Genomic DNA, 16,579 nt, shown 5'->3' on the forward strand with positions numbered 1-16,579 from the left:
GATTAGAATAGACATTGTGAGTGGAAGAAAATAGAAATTACTAAACCCTTCCATTTCAGGTGGGCATCTTATAGATTGGGATGTTGTCTACACAACAATTCTTTGAGGAAAGTAATGAGAATTCCAGATGGCAGGAAATGGTTTCTAAAGTGATATCCCCCCAGGAGGTCAATGTAGCTTCAGGTTTTCAGAAATCATACTTACTCTAGGAGTCTCTCCCTCCACTTCAGCCTTCAGTTTTCTGACTCTCAGGCTTCCAGGGTCCAACAGGATCTGGGTCAGTCACAAAGGCTGTACTAGGAGGGGGTAATGTCTAGAACTGAAAGACAGGAAGTATGAGCTTGTCTGTTTTGAAGTAAAGACAAAAAAAAATGCCCAAGTACAAAGTGAGCTCAGATAGATGCTACAGCTAAAGATGGACAGCTTTCTTCAGCTGGAGCTAGAGTGTCATGGACATACAAACACATACACAAGCAGGGGGAGACAGAAAGATCCAGTAGCAAGGTGCCAAGAAGAATCTGGCAAAAGTAAGGCTAGCCTTCTTAGATGCCAGTATAGGAATTCAGGGTCCACCACCAGTCTAGAGTTCCATTCTTCTAACTGGTGAATAGGCTGAAGTTTGATCTCTAGCATGTGTCTGAAGTTTTCCAGTGCCCCAAAGGATCTGGGTCAGTGACAGGAAAAGCCTGACTGAGGGTATCTGGGAACTAAACACAGGTCCCAGAACTAGATTCAGGAAGGTTCAGAGCAACCCAAATAGACATCATGCTGACTTGATGCTAAGTCCCTGAAAGATATTTCCTTCAGGTATCGAAGCCTGATCGCTGAGCCTGGGTTGGACTGGGTTTGTAGGTGGGAGCTGGCTGGTTGCCTGGGCAGAGGACCAGGAAGATCATTGCACATGGTGTGAAATTTCTGAGCCTTAGAACCTTGGGGGGCAGATACTGCCACAGACTGCCTCTGGGAAGATCTCTGAAACAAAAGCACAAAGACAAGAACCCCGGAACTGCAGCACAGTTATGACTAGGAAGCTCACTGGCTAGGGGTGAAATGTGGAGAGCATTCCCATGCGTGGGAACATTCTGTATTCTCAGTGCTTCCTGCAGCCATTGCTCAACCTCAGCTCTGTGAAAAATAGTTCTATCCCTCCCTAGTGCCCGCTTTAGAAGAATAACATTGGGAACTTTGGCATGCTGGCCAGCCTGACTCCTTGCTCTCTGGGGCATGATAAGGATGTTGCCTATGTTCAGGAGTAGATTTGAAGAGTTAAAGCAAAATGCTGTAAGACCCGAGACCTGGCAGTAGCAAGGTGAAGGTAGCCTTGGATGTGTCTTCAGTCTTCCAGGCGCTGTTATAAACAGCAACTGTGCAGCCACAGAAAGATTTATATTATCCATGAGGACAAGGAAAAAGCTTTCCCTTTAGGTGTGAGGTCTTTAAAGGTTTCTTCAGACCTGCAGTATTTCTCCCTTTGAGTAAAGGGTAGTACTTAGCCCAAGGAATGAGAATTTCAGGAATCTCTTCACAGATCTCTTTTGGAAATTACCAGAACACTTTCTTAGTCCAGAAAGGAACAACAATAATAATACAATGAGGTACTAGGTTCCTTATACCTCTCCCCCCTTTGGGTTTGGAAATGATGATGTATGACCTTTGGTGCTGGATAATGGAAAACCTTCCTCTGCATTCTTTATCAGGTCCTTCCGGCCAGACTTTGTCCTCATCCGGCAGCATGCATTTGGCATGGCAGAGAACGAGGACTTCCGCCACCTGATCATCGGCATGCAGTATGCAGGCCTCCCCAGCATCAACTCCTTGGAGTCCATTTACAACTTCTGCGACAAGCCATGGGTGGTGAGTGAGACAACCTTTCCCCTCCTCCCAGCAGAGGCGCCGTGATCCCCGTGGTAGGCGCTGGCTGAGGAGGTGGGAGAAGAGCCTCTCAGGGACATTGGGGTAGAGCAGGTTACGTCAGCAGCATGGCACTGGCTGTCATGAGCTGGACGCCTTTGCTACACAGTGGACCTGTGGCCTTTCACCCAAGTCAAAGATTCTGGGAAGAAGTCCTTTCAGGTCTGTAGGGTCTGCTTTTGATTATTGGAAAGGCCTGAGCTCAGCAGGCCAAGTCCAGCATAGTGCACAAAACCCATCAGTGTTGTAATAACTGTAAAGTGATATTTATGTGAATCACACACTCAGATGAGCTGGAGGTATCTCTTTTTTTGCTGGTCTTGGAGATTGAACTCTGGGCTTTTGCTCAAGACTACCACTCTCCCACTTGAGTCACAGCTCCATTGGGCTTTTTCTGAGCAGCTTATTGGAGATAAGAGTCTCATGGACTTTCCTGCCCGGGCTGGCTTTGAACCACAATCCTCAGATCTCAGCTTCCTGAGGAGCTAGGATTACAGGGGTGAGCCACTGGTGCCAAGCTTGGAGGTACCTTTTGCGATGATCAAATCTCACCTCTTGAGAGTAAATATGTAAACTGAAAAAGGAAAGTAAGGAGTATAAAACTACTTACTAGATGGTGCCAACCTCTGAAGTTTTCGGTGTCAATTTCATGTAATCTACACTAAAACCTTACAAGGATAGTATTATTATCACTATTTTTACTTTGTACAGAGAAATAAGAACCCAAAACTTAAAAGCTTGCCAAAGTTATAAAGCCAGGATTTTTCTAGATCACCTTGTCTTTCACATAGATGGGGCCATTATGTGAAGAAGACTTGGACTAGTTATCTCTTTGTTAGCCAGGATAGAAATGTGGGCTAGCAGGTGTCTTGTGGGAAGAGAAAAGAATGAAAGAGACTAGGCTGGAGGAATGACCTGTAGTGGCTTCTGAGACACCGTGGCCTCCTCTTGTGCTCTTGTGAGACTCTGTAGCTTCCTCTTGTGCCCTTCTGAGACACTGTGGGCTCCGCTCCTGCTCTTCTGCCAACTCCAGGCTGACCCTCTCAGAAGGAAACACCTGCCCTTAATCACATCCTCTCATCCCCTTGTTTTTCAGTTTTTAACTATTATACACACTGCACTGCCAAGTGTCCCAGGGCTTATTGTGGTTTCTGCAGCTCCTCCACCACTTAGGGAGATGGAGAGGCTATTTCTTTAACCAAACAGATCTGCCTTTCACCTCTGTTCTCCATCTTACTTTCACACCTAAACACCTCTGCTATTGACTTTTTTTCCCCACCTGAACTGACAACTCTGCTGTTCTCTGGACACCATAGAAACCTTGAAGAGTGACAAACAGTGAGCTAGGAGTAAGTTCTGAGAGCAGTGAGTGGTGGTGGTTAAGAAGGGGATGGTTGTGTCTCCAAACCCCACTTGTTCAGCTATTTGCTGTGTGTAGCCTGCAGCTCCAGGGAGCCTCGTTCTAATCAAATAGCTAGAAAGGGTGCTGTGATCGAGTGTGCTGCTAATCCCAGAAGAGCATATGGAGCTCTTTCCTAGGTCTCCCCTTTCTCCTCAATCATATCGCCTTCCTCCTACTTGTTTGCAGGAGGAACACTTGCTAGAATTTGGCTCCCTCTTAGGCACATAGGGTGATGCTGCTATCTTGAACTTTTTCTGGGTGATTTTACTACTAAACCTCTGTGCCTTGGGTCTTTGTCTACTAATCTGGATTGGTGGTACCTGCCACCCATTTACCAGCCTGATGCTTGTAGTCTCCTGCTGTCTGAGACCTCTTAAAGAAGCTCATTCTGTGGTTTCTTTTCCTAAACTGTGGTACAGGCCAGGGAAGGGAGGGGCAAGGGGAGCCTGTGCCCAGGGCTTTATCCCTCCTGGGATCTGGTGAGGGGTCACACTCTCACCCATTCACAAGCCCAGAACGTTGCCTTTGGCATCTCATGAGATTGGTGAGGTTCTTGGCCACACACCAAGTTCTCCCTTGAACTTCACTGAGCAGCTGCTATGCAAATGATATTCCACATGTTCTTCTCTACTCGAATGGAAATGGACAGATTTGGTAACTTCAAGGGGAGAAGGGTCCTTCTGAGAGAATGACTTTGGTTCATGTTTCTACATTTTCCTACTGTGACTGCTTACTATGAGAAGCCTCTGGTGGTTTGGAAAAGGCTCTTCCTTGTACTAGCATGCCTAGTACAAGGCATTGGCTGGGGCAGGCTAATAGATTTCACTGCCTTGTTAGTAAAAGCAGCATTCCAGAGAAAATAAGAATGCTTTCACCCCTCAGTGCTATAAATTCATCTGAATTCCTGCCACTCTTTTAGAGATGGATGTTCTCTCCTCTCTCCTCTCTCTCTCTCTCTCTCTCTCTCTCTCTCTCTCTCTCTCTCTCTCTCTCTCTCTCTCTCTCTCTCTCTCTGTCAGCTCTTCAGCTCAAGGCTGGCACTCTACCACTTGAGCCACAGTGCTACTTCTGGTTTTCTGATGGTTTATCGGAGATAAGAGTCTTGCAGACTTTCTTTCCCAGGCTGGCTTTGAACCTTGATCCTCAGATCTCAGCCTCCTGAGTAGCTAGGATTACAGGTGTGAGCCACCAGTGCCCAGCAAAGGTTGTGTGTATACAGTTGCCTGTTTTTTTTTTTTTATAGCTTTTTATTCCCTCCCAGAGCAGAAGATTGAACTCAGGGCCTTGCACTTGCCAGGCAAGCGCTCTTCCACTGAGATAAATCCCCAACCCCATGAATTCTTCTTTAATTCAATGGATAAGTGTTTATATGAACATATTTCCTTGTTCATTGACTCAGATCCCAAACTAATTCTTTGGTCTGTGAGTGGAGAAAATAATCCTTATCAGATATTACATTTATTTAATTGGTAACTGTGTACCTGTAATCCAAGTTTCCAGGGAGGAGAGATGCCAAGCCCAGTACCTTAAGCAGAAATGGACTGCTGGCAATCAGGTGAGGAGGGTGGAGTAGGCCTCTCTGGGACCCAACTGGAGTGTGGGAACTGGCTGTCATCTTAGCCTTGGCTGTCCCTGGGCTCTGAGAGTCTGCCGGGGGCCTTCCTGGCATCGGCATGGTGTCTGTGTAACTCACCCACATGTGGGGAAGATAAAGTCCCACATGCCTTGGTGCTGTGCCAGAGCGTGGGCTACAGCAGGAGAGAGGTCATGAGGCAGAGCTGGCATCAGCTCTCAGGGGAGGCTAGAGGGCCGGGCAGAGTAGAGTCTGGCCACTCCTAGGTGGGCATCACATCTTAAAGGTTAGATGGGGCTGTGGGGAGAATGAGAGAAAACAGGGAAGTTCCAAGGGGTGGTCTTGACTGTGGAACCAAAGCATGGTGAAGACAGCAGGACACAATGGGGGCTGCTTTTCTATACAGCCCCAGCTGAGCCAGGAGCCTACCATTCCCTCTACTTCTTCAATTCTGTAACTGGGGGTGGGGTAGGAGGGGGCGCGAGGGAGGCAGGTGTGGTGTGGAGATCATCTGAAGTCTCTTTCTTCCTCCATGAAATCGTAGAGGCTTGAGAACTCAGGAATCACACTTTCAGTCCCAGAGGAGGCCTTAAGTCCAGTCACACTAGAGGGTGCGGCTCAGGAATTTCAGAAGTTTTGAACCAGGTTGGAAATAACAAAATCCTATCTCTATCCACAAAAGAACCACAACAAATGACTGCTTGAAGTTCAGTTTGATGAAGCTTAGGAGGAAATGGAATAAAAGTATATTCTTTGGAGTACAAAATTTGAGGAACTGAAATTTAGCCTTGTTTATTTTCTTTTTTATGAAGAAAATGTGGCTTGGAAAGGAAAAATCTTTTGCTAAGGACATCTATCAAGTTAGGAGGAAGAACAGGAATTGGAAGACTCCCCTTTCTTAACATCCCAGCTCTGAGCTTTCTCCACTCCTACTCATGCCCTGCCTGGCCCACCTGCCAACAATCCGTACAGAGAATAGGACAGAAGTGTTTGTAAAATGTTCTAGCTTTCCTTTCTCTGATAAGTAGAGCTGTGACAACTTTCCCTTCTAGTAGTTCCAGCTATTGGTGTCATGGAGGGTGAACAAATCTAATCGCTCTAGGGAGAAGATGCTAATATTGTCTTGTTGCCCGGACACTGGGGATGGTGGCATGAGACACGTGGGTAGTGTGTACGGCCCCTTTTCCTGTGGGAAGAACATGGCTTGTGGAACTGACAAGCAGCTATTTGGAGCAGTTGGAGTGATTCAGAAGGGACCTGCCTATGAATCTAGTTCAAGTACTGTGTCACATTGGGCAGTTGTCCCTTTGGTTCTGCAGTTATAAAGTACCATGGAATGTTGGATGTACACCAGTAGCCCCCCAACCCTAACACTGTAAGTATGTATTCTTTGCCTATGCTCCTTGAAGCTGTACCTCTTTCTCATAGGTAAAGGGTCTAGCCAGTTGTTGTTGTTGTTGTTGTTTGGTCTGGTTGTGGGGCCTGAACTCTGGGCCTGGGTGCTGTCCCTCAGCTCTTCAGCTCAAGGCTAGCACTCTACCACTTGAGCCACAGCGCCACTTCCAGCTTTTTTCTTTTTGCTTATGTGGTGCTGAGGAATCGAACCCAGGACCTCATGCATGCAAGGCAAGCGCTCTACCACTGAGCCACCTTCCCAGCCCCTCTAGTCAGTTCTTTGGATGAATGAATCAGATCCCCAAAGGTGGGTCTGCCTTCCGTGTACTCTATAACAGTTTACTCATGATGTACCCTGCTCACACTCTGGTGACTGCAGCTCACAGGGAAGCTGCTGTTTCTTTGCCTGGCATTGAGCTTCCAACACTTGCCCCATGTTACCTCTTTAGCTTTGTCTCCTGTCACTGTTTACAGTAGCAGCTATTTAGGGTTTGAACCCTGAGTTTACTCTTACTTTTTTTTTTTGAGTCCCTAGTTCCAATCTTAGTCTTACCTCTTCTCATTTCTGTGATTTTTAGTTAGGTTTACTACTCTCTCTGAGCCTCATCCATAAAATGAAGATGATAGCGCACCTAGTTCATCAACTTGATATGAGGATTTAATGAGAAACAACTAAAATTAAGTAGGTAATCAAAGAATGTTAAGACATGTTACTTGTGAGAGGAGGAGAGGAGAGTGAATTTTTTTTAAAAAAAGAAAGGGATGGAGGGAAGGAGGAAAAGAGGGAGGAAAAAATGGTTTTACTGTGTAACCTGTGCTAGCTTCAGTTTACAGACATCCTGGCTCAGCATCTGAGCATAAGGTTCAGGTGTGAACTACAGTGCTTGCCTTCTATACTTGTCAAATATCTTCAACATACTTGATCTCTACAGAGCAAATGCTCAATAATTGATGAACTGATTCTTTGTCTTTCTGTTCCAGAAATTGTCTTAGAGAAGCCGAAAATGCTTTCTTCTCTTTTGCAGTTTGCCCAGATGGTGGCCATCTACAAAACACTGGGAGGAGAGAAGTTCCCACTCATTGAGCAGACTTACTACCCCAACCACAAAGAGATGGTAGGTATCTGAGTGAGTACCTGCGTCTCTGCTCCTCACCCTCTGAGCCTACCTGCACAGGAACTCAGAGGCCCAGCCTACTGGGGTGTCATTGTAAAGCTACTTTGTAGGGCTAGAAAAATCTCAGTTTTCACTAAAGTCTCTTGGTTTTGTGTTCTGGAGATAAAATTGGAAACAGCAGAAACAAGGGCAGTTTACTCAGTCTGAGAGTAGCAAACCTGTGGATCAACAGTCAGAAGATCTCATTACTTTGGGTTTACCTCCAGCCATGCTGTGTGTCATTGGACAAGTGACATTCTTCCTGTGCTGTGTGTCAATTTCTCAAGCAGACAGTCCGGTGGACATAACTGTCCTTCACCAGGGTATCTAATATGGTATGCTCAAAATTAAAGTAAAAACCTTCTAGGAATGTGTATCACACCTGAGATACAAGTTATTTCTCCTGTTGTTACTTCCAGACCTCTCCTCCCTTGTCTAACCTTCACACAATGATATTGCTGGGATAACACTGCTCTCCAAGTCCCTGAAGGAGATCAGGAGACAAAGAGATAGGATGGTTGTTGTTCAGGAGATCATTGCTCATGTTTTTCTGCCAGAGCAACCTGGGGCTCAAGTTTTCATCTTTCCAATCTCTATACTCTCTGCCCAAGGCTGGTGTGACCCTGCTTAGCCCGCCAGGGACAGCTCCCTGATAAAGCCTGCCAAGTGTTGTGCTCTGGGATAGTGAGCATGTTTGTTCCCCTCCATTTTTAGCATTTTTGTGTATCCAGAGCCTCCTTCTGGCACCTTGCACATGGTCCTGCTGAATAGAAGATGACAACTGAGAAGGAAAGGAAGAAAGGAAGAAAGAAAGAGAGAGAGAGAGAAAGAAAGAAAGAAAGAAAGAGAGAGAGAGAAAGAAAGAAAGAAAGAAAGAGAGAGAGAGAAAGAAAGAAAGAAAGAAAGAAAGAAAGAAAGAAAGAAAGAAAGAAAATTTCCATTATGTTTGCCAGAACTTCCCCAGAAAGAGGCTTTGGGATTTTAAGCCTTTGTCCTTTATGAATCGTGGGTGTCAGCACTATGGCTCTCCATCTAGGGTGAGCCAAAAAGGCATGCAGAGGCTGAGGAGCCCTCACATCTGTCTGAGCTTTCAGACAGCCCAAGACACGGTGGTGAGGAGACTGAGCTGAAAGGTGGAGGGTCTCCACGTGGCAGGGTCAGAGCTGGCTTTTTTCTCCTCTAATACCTTGCAGACCTGACCACCGAAAAATAGCAACAAGTACAAGGTGGACTCCTCCTCTAGCATCTTTTCCCTCTAGGGGAAAAGATGTGTTTCTTTCTTGTCCTCTATCCTCAAGAGAAGAGGTGTTCAAAGTGGATGCATGGGGGATGTCAGCTCTACAAGATAAATGCTTCTTTAGCTTGAAAAAAAAAGGTGAAGTAGGAATTAAGACATTACTAACCTAAAAGAGGCAGCAGAGAAACCCTGTGGACATCATTTGAGGGCATTAGAGAGAGGCTTTTCAACCTGAAGTGAAAAATGTCTGTTCTTAGATAGTAAGTCCACTTTTGTTCAAAGAAGGGTGCTAATTGGGCTGGGCCTGCCAGGTGTAGAGTCAGGTTCACAGCCCAGGGAGTGGGGTTAGACTGTCTGAATCCTCTTAGCCACTCTACCAAGCAGATAAAAATGTATTAGAGTATTAAGATGAGTTGAAGGGGTGGGAGTAAAGGATACACAGTCATAGTATATTGTTCATTTCATTTCTGCCAACTGCCTCTGCTAGTATACATCCCAAGGCTGTTCATCTCAAGGGTGTCTTAGGCCCCATTTCTCCCCTGCTGTATCAGTTAAGAAAAAGAAAACCACATTTTCCTGAAGAGAAAAGAGACTAGCTCTGGCTTTGAGAGGTAAACTAGGCCAGAGTCAAACTTGCAGTACTAAGATAGCCAGTAGGGCGTGGGATGAGGAGAAGGTCTGAGGACAAACTGGAAAAGCATGCTACCTTCCTCAGCCCCCAGGCTGCGGGCTGGAGGCTTAGACACAAGCTGTAACATGGTCCATCCCTGCCATGATGCTGGTCTGGCCGTCCGCTTGTTACTTTCTGTTGGTTAGCAGCAACAGAGCAGGTGGTGATGGTCAGAGTGCCACAGGGGAAAAGAGAACGGTTTTGGTCTTCAGGACTCTTGAAGGGTTGAGGCAGTCACTATTTCTAGGGCTGGATGATGTCAACAAGCTCCTTCCTGAGATGCAGGTGGCCGGGGTACCAACTGCAGGTGCCATCAACATGTTTCATGCAGATGTAATGCTGGGCCTGGTACCCATAGAGCTTCCGTTCCAACAGCCAGTCTGTCCAGAGGCAGTCATTGGAGGCCGGGATGGTACAGGGCACTGAATAGCACGTGGTGATCTAGTCATGAACAGCACATCATCAAAGTGAGTAGAAGGCACTTCATTTTTCATCGCTGCCTCTCATATATCGCTGCCTCCTGTATATCCTCATAGACCATGTCAACTGCCCTTGTCTAGGAACCCTTTTCTAGTCTCCAAACTGACCTCTGAATTCTCCCCCATGCTCCCTATGAATACTATCACTATATAAGTCATCTCTGGGATCAGCCCTATGTGGCTGACCTTGAGCAAGTAGTTTCTCTTCCCAGAGCGTTCTTTTCTTTATCTTAAATGGAAATAATAATTCTTCACAAATTTCTTGTAGAGACTAAATTGAAATTTTACAATAAATTGACTGTCACAGAGGCTGCAGAGTGTAGTCTTAGTCTCCCTCTCCCTCTCCCTCTGTTGATTTTTCTTTTTTCTTCTTCTTCTTCTTTTTATTTTTATTTTTTGCCAGTCGTGGGGCCTGAACTCTGGGCCTGGGTGCTGTCCCTCAGCTCTTCAGCTCATGGCTAGGGCTCTACCAGTTGAGCTACAGCGCCACTTCTGGCATTTTCTGCTTATGTGGTGCTGAGGAATCGAACCCAGGGCCTTATGCATTGGAGTCGAGCACTCTACCACTGAGCCACCTTCCCAGCCCTGTTGATTTTTCTTGTGCGTTGTTGTTACTATTATTGTTGGGACTAATGCATTATGTTGGTTTAAGTCAGAATTACATTATTGTTATTTGAGTCAGGGTCTCACTGTGTCACCCAGATTGGCCTTAAACTTGTGATTCTCCCACCTCAGCCTCCTCAGTGGTGGGATTACAGGTGTGTCCCACCAAGCCCAGCTTAGACTCTATTTAAATGGTGGCTATGTTAGTGTCATCTCGTCTGCTTTATATGGTGGCTGCATTCTCAGCTAAAACAGAAGTATTTTGAGATTGGGGACTATGGAGTCCGTTGCTTTCCCAGCCCAGCGTCTATGTCACATGTCAAATACAGCATAGTAAGTCATACTTATACATTTGAGTGAAAAAAGACACGAAGGATGAGGTTACAAGGCCCAAGACCTTTCTCCTGCCCCCCCAAAAGACCTTGGAAACGACATTCCCTTACTTGGCAGCCACAGTTCAGAAGATAGTGATGATTCAGACTTTCCCTCTGCACCAAGGACAGGTCCTCCCAGGGCTCAATGTAATTGCACAGATGGATGAAGACTTTTCCATCACCACGGACCTGGCCTTTGTGGGAAGACAGAAGAGTCTGTTCTAAGAGCTCGAGTCTCTACAAAGCCCCAAACTGCTGCCACTTGATTGCCTTTGTACTTTTTGACTTTTGCTTTTGTCCTGGGCATTGAACCTGGGCTTCACTCACGCTAAGCATATATATACTCCAGCCCCCCAAAGCCTTTTTAGTGGCAGTGGGGAAATGGGGCTCAATGAAGGGACAGAAAAACCAATGACTTTTTATAGCAAGGAGACCAATACATTCTGTTTGTAAAAGGTAGAATTGTGGGATCCTTTTCTTTTACTATGGTGAAGAGAAAGTGGGATTAAAATCAGACTGGAGGGTCAGGGTTGTAGCTGTCATAGAGTGCTTGCTTAGGATGCAGGAGGCCTCATCTTGATACCCAGCATTGCAAAAGGAGGGAGGGAGGGGAGGAGGGGGTGAGAGAGAAGAGAGGAGAGACAGGGAAAGAGAGAGAAGAGAGGAGAAGGCAGAAAGAGAGAGACTAACTTTGAGTGGGACTCCCCTTTTTTTTTTAATCATTTCTAATTGTGTTACCTTAAAGAAAGTCACATAACCTCTGAGCCTCGGGGGTAGGAATAATAATATTGTTGTCAAGAGGAAGTGAGAGAATGTCTATAGAGCTCCCTGTACTGTTGTAGGCTAAAAGAAGATGTTAAAAATAGGTTCCCTTCCCTTTTCCAGTCTTTCCCAGTATCTAACCTACTAGTCTCCTGTCCTATGGATGCTTACCTTGGTGAATCTTTCCCTCTAGGAAAGTTCTCCTGCTTTAGCAATCAAGCTCCTTCCAATCTTTGCCTGCCTGCCCTTCTCCCTCCCTCTCTCCCTCTTTCCCTCCTTCCTTCCTTCCTTCCTTCCTTCCTTCCTTCCTTCCTTCCTTCCTTCCTTCCTTCCTTCCTTCCTTCCTTCCCTCCCTCCCTCCCTCCCTCCTTCCTTCCTTCCTTCCCTCCCTCCCTCCCTCCTTTCTTCCTCCTTCCTTACCTTCCCTCCTTCCCTCCTTTCTTCCTTCCTTCCTTCCTCCCTCCCTTCCTCCCTCCCTCCATAGTGAAACTTCCCTGATTGTTCACAACCCTACAAATAACTCTTTCCCCCGAGTTCCAATATCACGCAGTGTTATATTCATTCATTCACCGAGTTATATTCTTGTGTGTCGCTTTAACGTTCTATCCCAAACAATTCAGTGTGGAAGAAGCTTGCCTGGGCCCAAGTTCATGGAGAACTGTGGTAGACTCAAGTCTCACATTAGGGCATGTGCAAATGGTAGAGTTGTAAACACGTAAGAAGCAGCTTCAGAGAGCAGATTTTGACTTAAGTGCCAAAAATCTTATACCAATTAAAACCGTTTCCTGTTGAAACTAGCCACCCTAGACTTATTCTTAATATAGTGACTAAGTGGCAAGATCACTCTAATAGACTCACGAACTGAATGGAGCGTGTTAGTTGATTAAAGTCACAGCTCTGTTTTATGTCTAAGAAAATATGCCACTGGACTCAACCTGCTACTCAAAGAAGCCCCTGGCTTCTGTCTCACTAACTTTCTTAGGACAGACTCTCAGGCAATTTCTGCCTAAAACTTACCAGTCAGCAGGTACTGCTTTTGGCTGTTGGCTTCTAGTTTCACTCCACAGAGTGAGGAGTCAAATGGTGTATAGATATATTGAACATCCTTGACTTTCTCAAACCCTTTAAACATCTGAAAGGCAATTACAAAGAGAAATACCAGGTCAATGAGCATAAATGTGTATTAACAGACAAAAATATCTCATTTCTTAGTCTGAAAAATGAGGCAAAATGCTAGTTGGCATACCGATGGTAAACAGATGGCTCTACCAAGTTGTATCTGTCTTAAAAAAATTGCTAAACCTCGATTGATTTCATTGAGAGGGAGGTACCTAGTGATCCTGTGTACACACAGATGCAGGGCCATGTGGACATCGAAGGCCCATCCTGTCTCGTCCTGTCCTGTTGTGTCATTTGGATTCTATAGGCCTGTCCCCAAGCTCTCATCTAGTTCCACTTCAGCATTCCAGAGGAGCACTGAGCTGGAGTGCCTGTGGCTTACAGACCCTTCCCTCTTAGAGCACAGGCTCTCCTCCCATCAGCCCCCGAGGGTCATGGCCCTGTCCTGCCCCCATGTACCTTTATCTGTTTGATTTCATACCGCACCATCTTTTCACTGTCAGCAGGGTTTGCACTGGCAGGAACTACCTTCTCACTGGAGATTTTGGCCCGAATCACTGCATGGAAAGAGAAAAGAGGGAGCCTTCAGCCCTTGTGGGGGTGATGACCCTGAGATAGGGATGATGTGGGGGTTCTGGGGGTTCCTGGTTGAGGCATTACTGGGTTGAGAGCAGGGGGCTGGAAACTCCTGCTCTCCAGTCGTTCCAGGTTCCAAACCCCTCAGGGTTGTTAGATCCTCAACCTCAGTGCTTTTTTTTTTTTTTTTTTTTTTTTTTTTGCCATTGTAATCCATGAGTTTGGAAAGATCTGGCTCTCCATAGTCCTGGGTGTAGTAATCAAGAGGATAGAGCCAGGGTAGAAGGGGTGAGGATCATCTGCTTGGGTAGCTCAGAGGCTCAGAGCGCACCCCAAATTGTGTTAATATGTTAATTGAATTAAAAAACACCCTGATCTTACACTGAGGAAGTTCAGTTCTTGCCACTTGGGCATTATTCAAAACTAGGAGTCTTTGCTTCCATTCTTTTTCTTTGCATGGGGAGCAGTAAATGTTTCTCCATTTTTTTCATTTTTCCCGTTATACTAAAAAAATCATTGCTAAAACATAAAAATTATGTATGAAAGATTTTTTTTCTGTGTCTGGCTTTATACTACCACAGGACCTCCCAAGTATGATTAAGACAGGGTTCCCATCCTGCAGAATTCTTGGTCTAGAGGAGGACTTACATGTAAAGAACAATAGCATTCAAGAAAAAAAAGAACAATAGCACAGCAGAGTAGGCGCACAAAGATTAGAGATGCTGTGGTAACACCAAGGAGTCAGGAAGCTTTCAGAGAAATAGAGACCTGAGGCAGGCATTAGAAGTTGAATAGTAGCTCACCAGAAATTTAATGATAAGAAGGCAGGGAACGGAAAGGCAAAACGTGTGTTGAAATGCATCCTGGTTGGCAACCTCAGTTATAGGCCTGGACAGAGACAGGTATTACAATGCACGGCTGGGAATGTGGCTTAGTGGTCGAGTGCTTGCCTAGCATGCATGAAGCCCTGGGTTCCATTCCTCAGTACAACATACACAGAAAAGGCCAGAAGTGGTGCTGTGGCTCAAATAGTCAAGTGTTAGCCTTAAGCACAGAGAGGCTCAGGGACAGTGCCCAGGCCCTGAGTTCAAGCCCCAGGATTGGCAAAAACAAAACAAAACAAAAAAAACTACAGTGCAATAACACATATACACACAAAATACCCCTCTCCCTCACAGGCTCGCGCACACACACATGTGCATGCACACACACACACACACACACACACACATATTCAATATTCCAGTCATTCTGAGCAGTAACCGGACAACCCCAGTGACATCTCATACATTGATACTGGGCAATTGCAGTGTGGCGGAGCTGAGGGGGTTGCCGTGGATGGTCCTCTCACAGCCTTTATTTCCCTACAAATCAGCCTCAGCAGAAGGCACCTTTTCCCTTTAGACTTCTGCTCCGGAGCCCTACCCCAGCCCTCCCACAGCCACCCCTGCTGAGGACCCTGTGGGCCTCAACTCACCAAGTGCAGAGTGGCAGACGTGCTGCTGGGGGTGGGCAGGGGCACAGCTGCACGCCTCACCCAGCCCCGGTGGCCACAGCGCTGCCAGTAGCCGCAGCAGCAGCAGTGCCCAGGGGCTCCAGGGCATGACACTGCAGAGCCCCCTCTAAGTCTGGTGGTGGAAACCGCTCCTCCAGAACGCCCTGCGGCCCTCTGCCCACGCTTTATGAGGGGGCTCTAGGACCAGTCCCTCTCAGATGGGTTCCGCCCTCCTTTGGCTATAGGCCCACCCATGGCTGCAGGACCTGAGGTCCTCCTGACCGACAGACTAAACTGAAGAGCAAAGCCTGGAGAGTCTGAGCAATTAAAGCCCCTAGAAACCGAGGGAAGGCACTGGGAGAGGGGATGGTGTCCAGGGCAGGAAGACAGCGAGAGCAGTGAAGCCGTGCATGAGCAGAAAGATGGAGGTACTGCCATTCACACAGGAGGAGCCAGTGAGGAGCGGCACAGACAGAGAGGAAGAGACATGCTGACACCAGAGAGAGGCAGGCAGAATTACAACAGGCAAAGAGACGGTGACAGAGAAGGACGACTCCTCGCTGGGCTGCACACTGGGAATGAGACAGGCTACTCAGGCCTCCTTTCAGCTGCAGGAAGTGTTTTCAATGCCCTATTTATGAGGCTCCAAAGCAGCAGCAAACAGTTGGGGAATAGGACAGAGAAAGTTGGGGTGTGTGTGTGTGTCTTGGCTCTGTCAGCTGGGGGGTGGGGAGGGATGTCTGAGAGGCAGCCAGAGTTTTAGAAACACTTTGCTCGCAGCCCGGCCTTCACTCTGCAGATGGCGGAGGCAGCTCACAGCCCAGCCTTCAGTCTGCAGATAGCGGAGGCAGCGCTCTCAGTGGGCAGACTCAAAGCCTTGTGTCCACGCCCTGGGCTACATTGATTCTTAATTCACGTCACTGCCACGTTCCCCCCCACCCCACCCCCCGCACCCTGAGACTGTGGTGATGTAGAAGGCAGGCCAGATCAAAACCAAGAAGCAAGCCTGGCCCACTGTTGGTTAGCACAGTGCACAGGGGTCCGCTGAGAGACATGGCGTTCCAGCTGCAGGAGTCACGGGGTGGGCTAGACTCTGATCCTATCACTAGACAGTTCTGTGACCTTCATAACTTGTTCTTCAAAAATTAAATTGAACTACTTTATCCTTTCTCTTTCTGACTTGGAGATCAAGCCCAGGGCCTCAAACATGGCAGGCAAGTGCCCTACCCCCCAGGTTTCATCCTCAGCTCTGAAGTACATTTCTAAAGCGAGTCTTTCCCGCAGCCTGGATTGGCTTCGGCCAGGAGTGCTGAAGTCCTCAAGTCAGATTCTCTCAAACATCTCGTCATACCTAACTTCCATGAGAATCTGACTTGTCACCAGAGTCAGCCTTGTTTTCTTTAGAGGATGCCTTTCCTTGGACAGTACTAGTGACGTTTGACAAACAAAAGAGAACTGAGTCAGGCTGAGAAGATGACAGGGCCAAGTTGGTGTGCAAGTTGGTTCTTCATACAGTCCAAACCAAGGCAGGTTGTTATTTAAAGCATTCAGTTCAGTCTCATTTGAGAAACACAAAGGCTGGGGCTCATTGATGCAAAGTAACTTGCAGAAAGTTATTGAGACGCGCGAAGCCATGTGTCCCAGGGTGTGGTGAGCCTCCTCCTCCTCCCCACTACTTCTTCCACCTGCATTTTGCTGCAGCTTGAAACCTGTGAAGGGTAATTCCACCTTTAAATTCTGCCTTTAGATTTTATTGTTCCTCTTTCTTGAGCTACCATAAAGAGTTTACTTTAAGAAGGCCTTCCAAAGGATAATTATACTGAGTTCTT

The 16,579-nt window shown here is 46.8% G+C and overlaps 2 protein-coding genes across 3 annotated transcripts in view; one reads left to right on the forward strand and one right to left on the reverse strand.

The window, feature by feature from the left end:
- The window catches only part of LOC138824817 (synapsin-2), a 110,591-nt gene that overhangs the window by 70,169 nt on the left and 23,843 nt on the right, over nt 1–16,579 (forward strand). Inside the window, exons 4-5 of the mRNA XM_070019145.1 lie at nt 1,698–1,854; nt 7,307–7,396. Coding sequence (XP_069875246.1) covers nt 1,698–1,854; nt 7,307–7,396 — 247 coding nt within the window. The remainder of the gene's footprint in view (nt 1–1,697; nt 1,855–7,306; nt 7,397–16,579) is intronic.
- Nucleotides 5,294–15,087, reverse strand: LOC138824818 (metalloproteinase inhibitor 4). 2 transcript variants are annotated; one of them, XM_070019146.1, is made up of 5 exons: nt 14,733–15,069; nt 13,139–13,236; nt 12,578–12,692; nt 10,868–10,992; nt 5,294–9,783 (listed from the first exon to the last, which is right to left on the reverse strand). In XM_070019146.1, exons 1-5 carry the CDS (start codon nt 14,857–14,859, stop codon nt 9,586–9,588), a joined length of 663 nt encoding a protein of 220 aa, XP_069875247.1. In that variant the 5' UTR covers nt 14,860–15,069; the 3' UTR covers nt 5,294–9,585. The 2 variants fall into 2 exon arrangements, with proteins under 2 accessions (XP_069875247.1, XP_069875248.1); XM_070019147.1 differs by having other exon boundaries at nt 9,584–9,764; nt 14,733–15,087.

Source organism: Dipodomys merriami, unplaced genomic scaffold (assembly GCF_024711535.1).
Source record: "Dipodomys merriami isolate MVZ:Mamm:240054 unplaced genomic scaffold, mDipMer1.0.p SCAF_13, whole genome shotgun sequence".
NCBI lineage: Eukaryota > Metazoa > Chordata > Mammalia > Rodentia > Heteromyidae > Dipodomys > Dipodomys merriami.

Excerpts from the sequence above, each read along its gene's own strand:
- LOC138824818 (XM_070019146.1), bottom strand. The coding sequence starts at position 14,859 with ATGCCCTGGAGCCCCTGGGCACTGCTGCTGCTGCGGCTACTGGCAGCG. Across the intron at positions 12,693-13,138 it reads ATGAAATCAAACAGATAAAG|ATGTTTAAAGGGTTTGAGAA; the intron begins GTACATGGGGGC and ends ATTGCCTTTCAG. Across the intron at positions 10,993-12,577 it reads AAAGCAGTACCTGCTGACTG|GCCAGGTCCGTGGTGATGGA; the intron begins GTAAGTTTTAGG and ends CTTCCCACAAAG.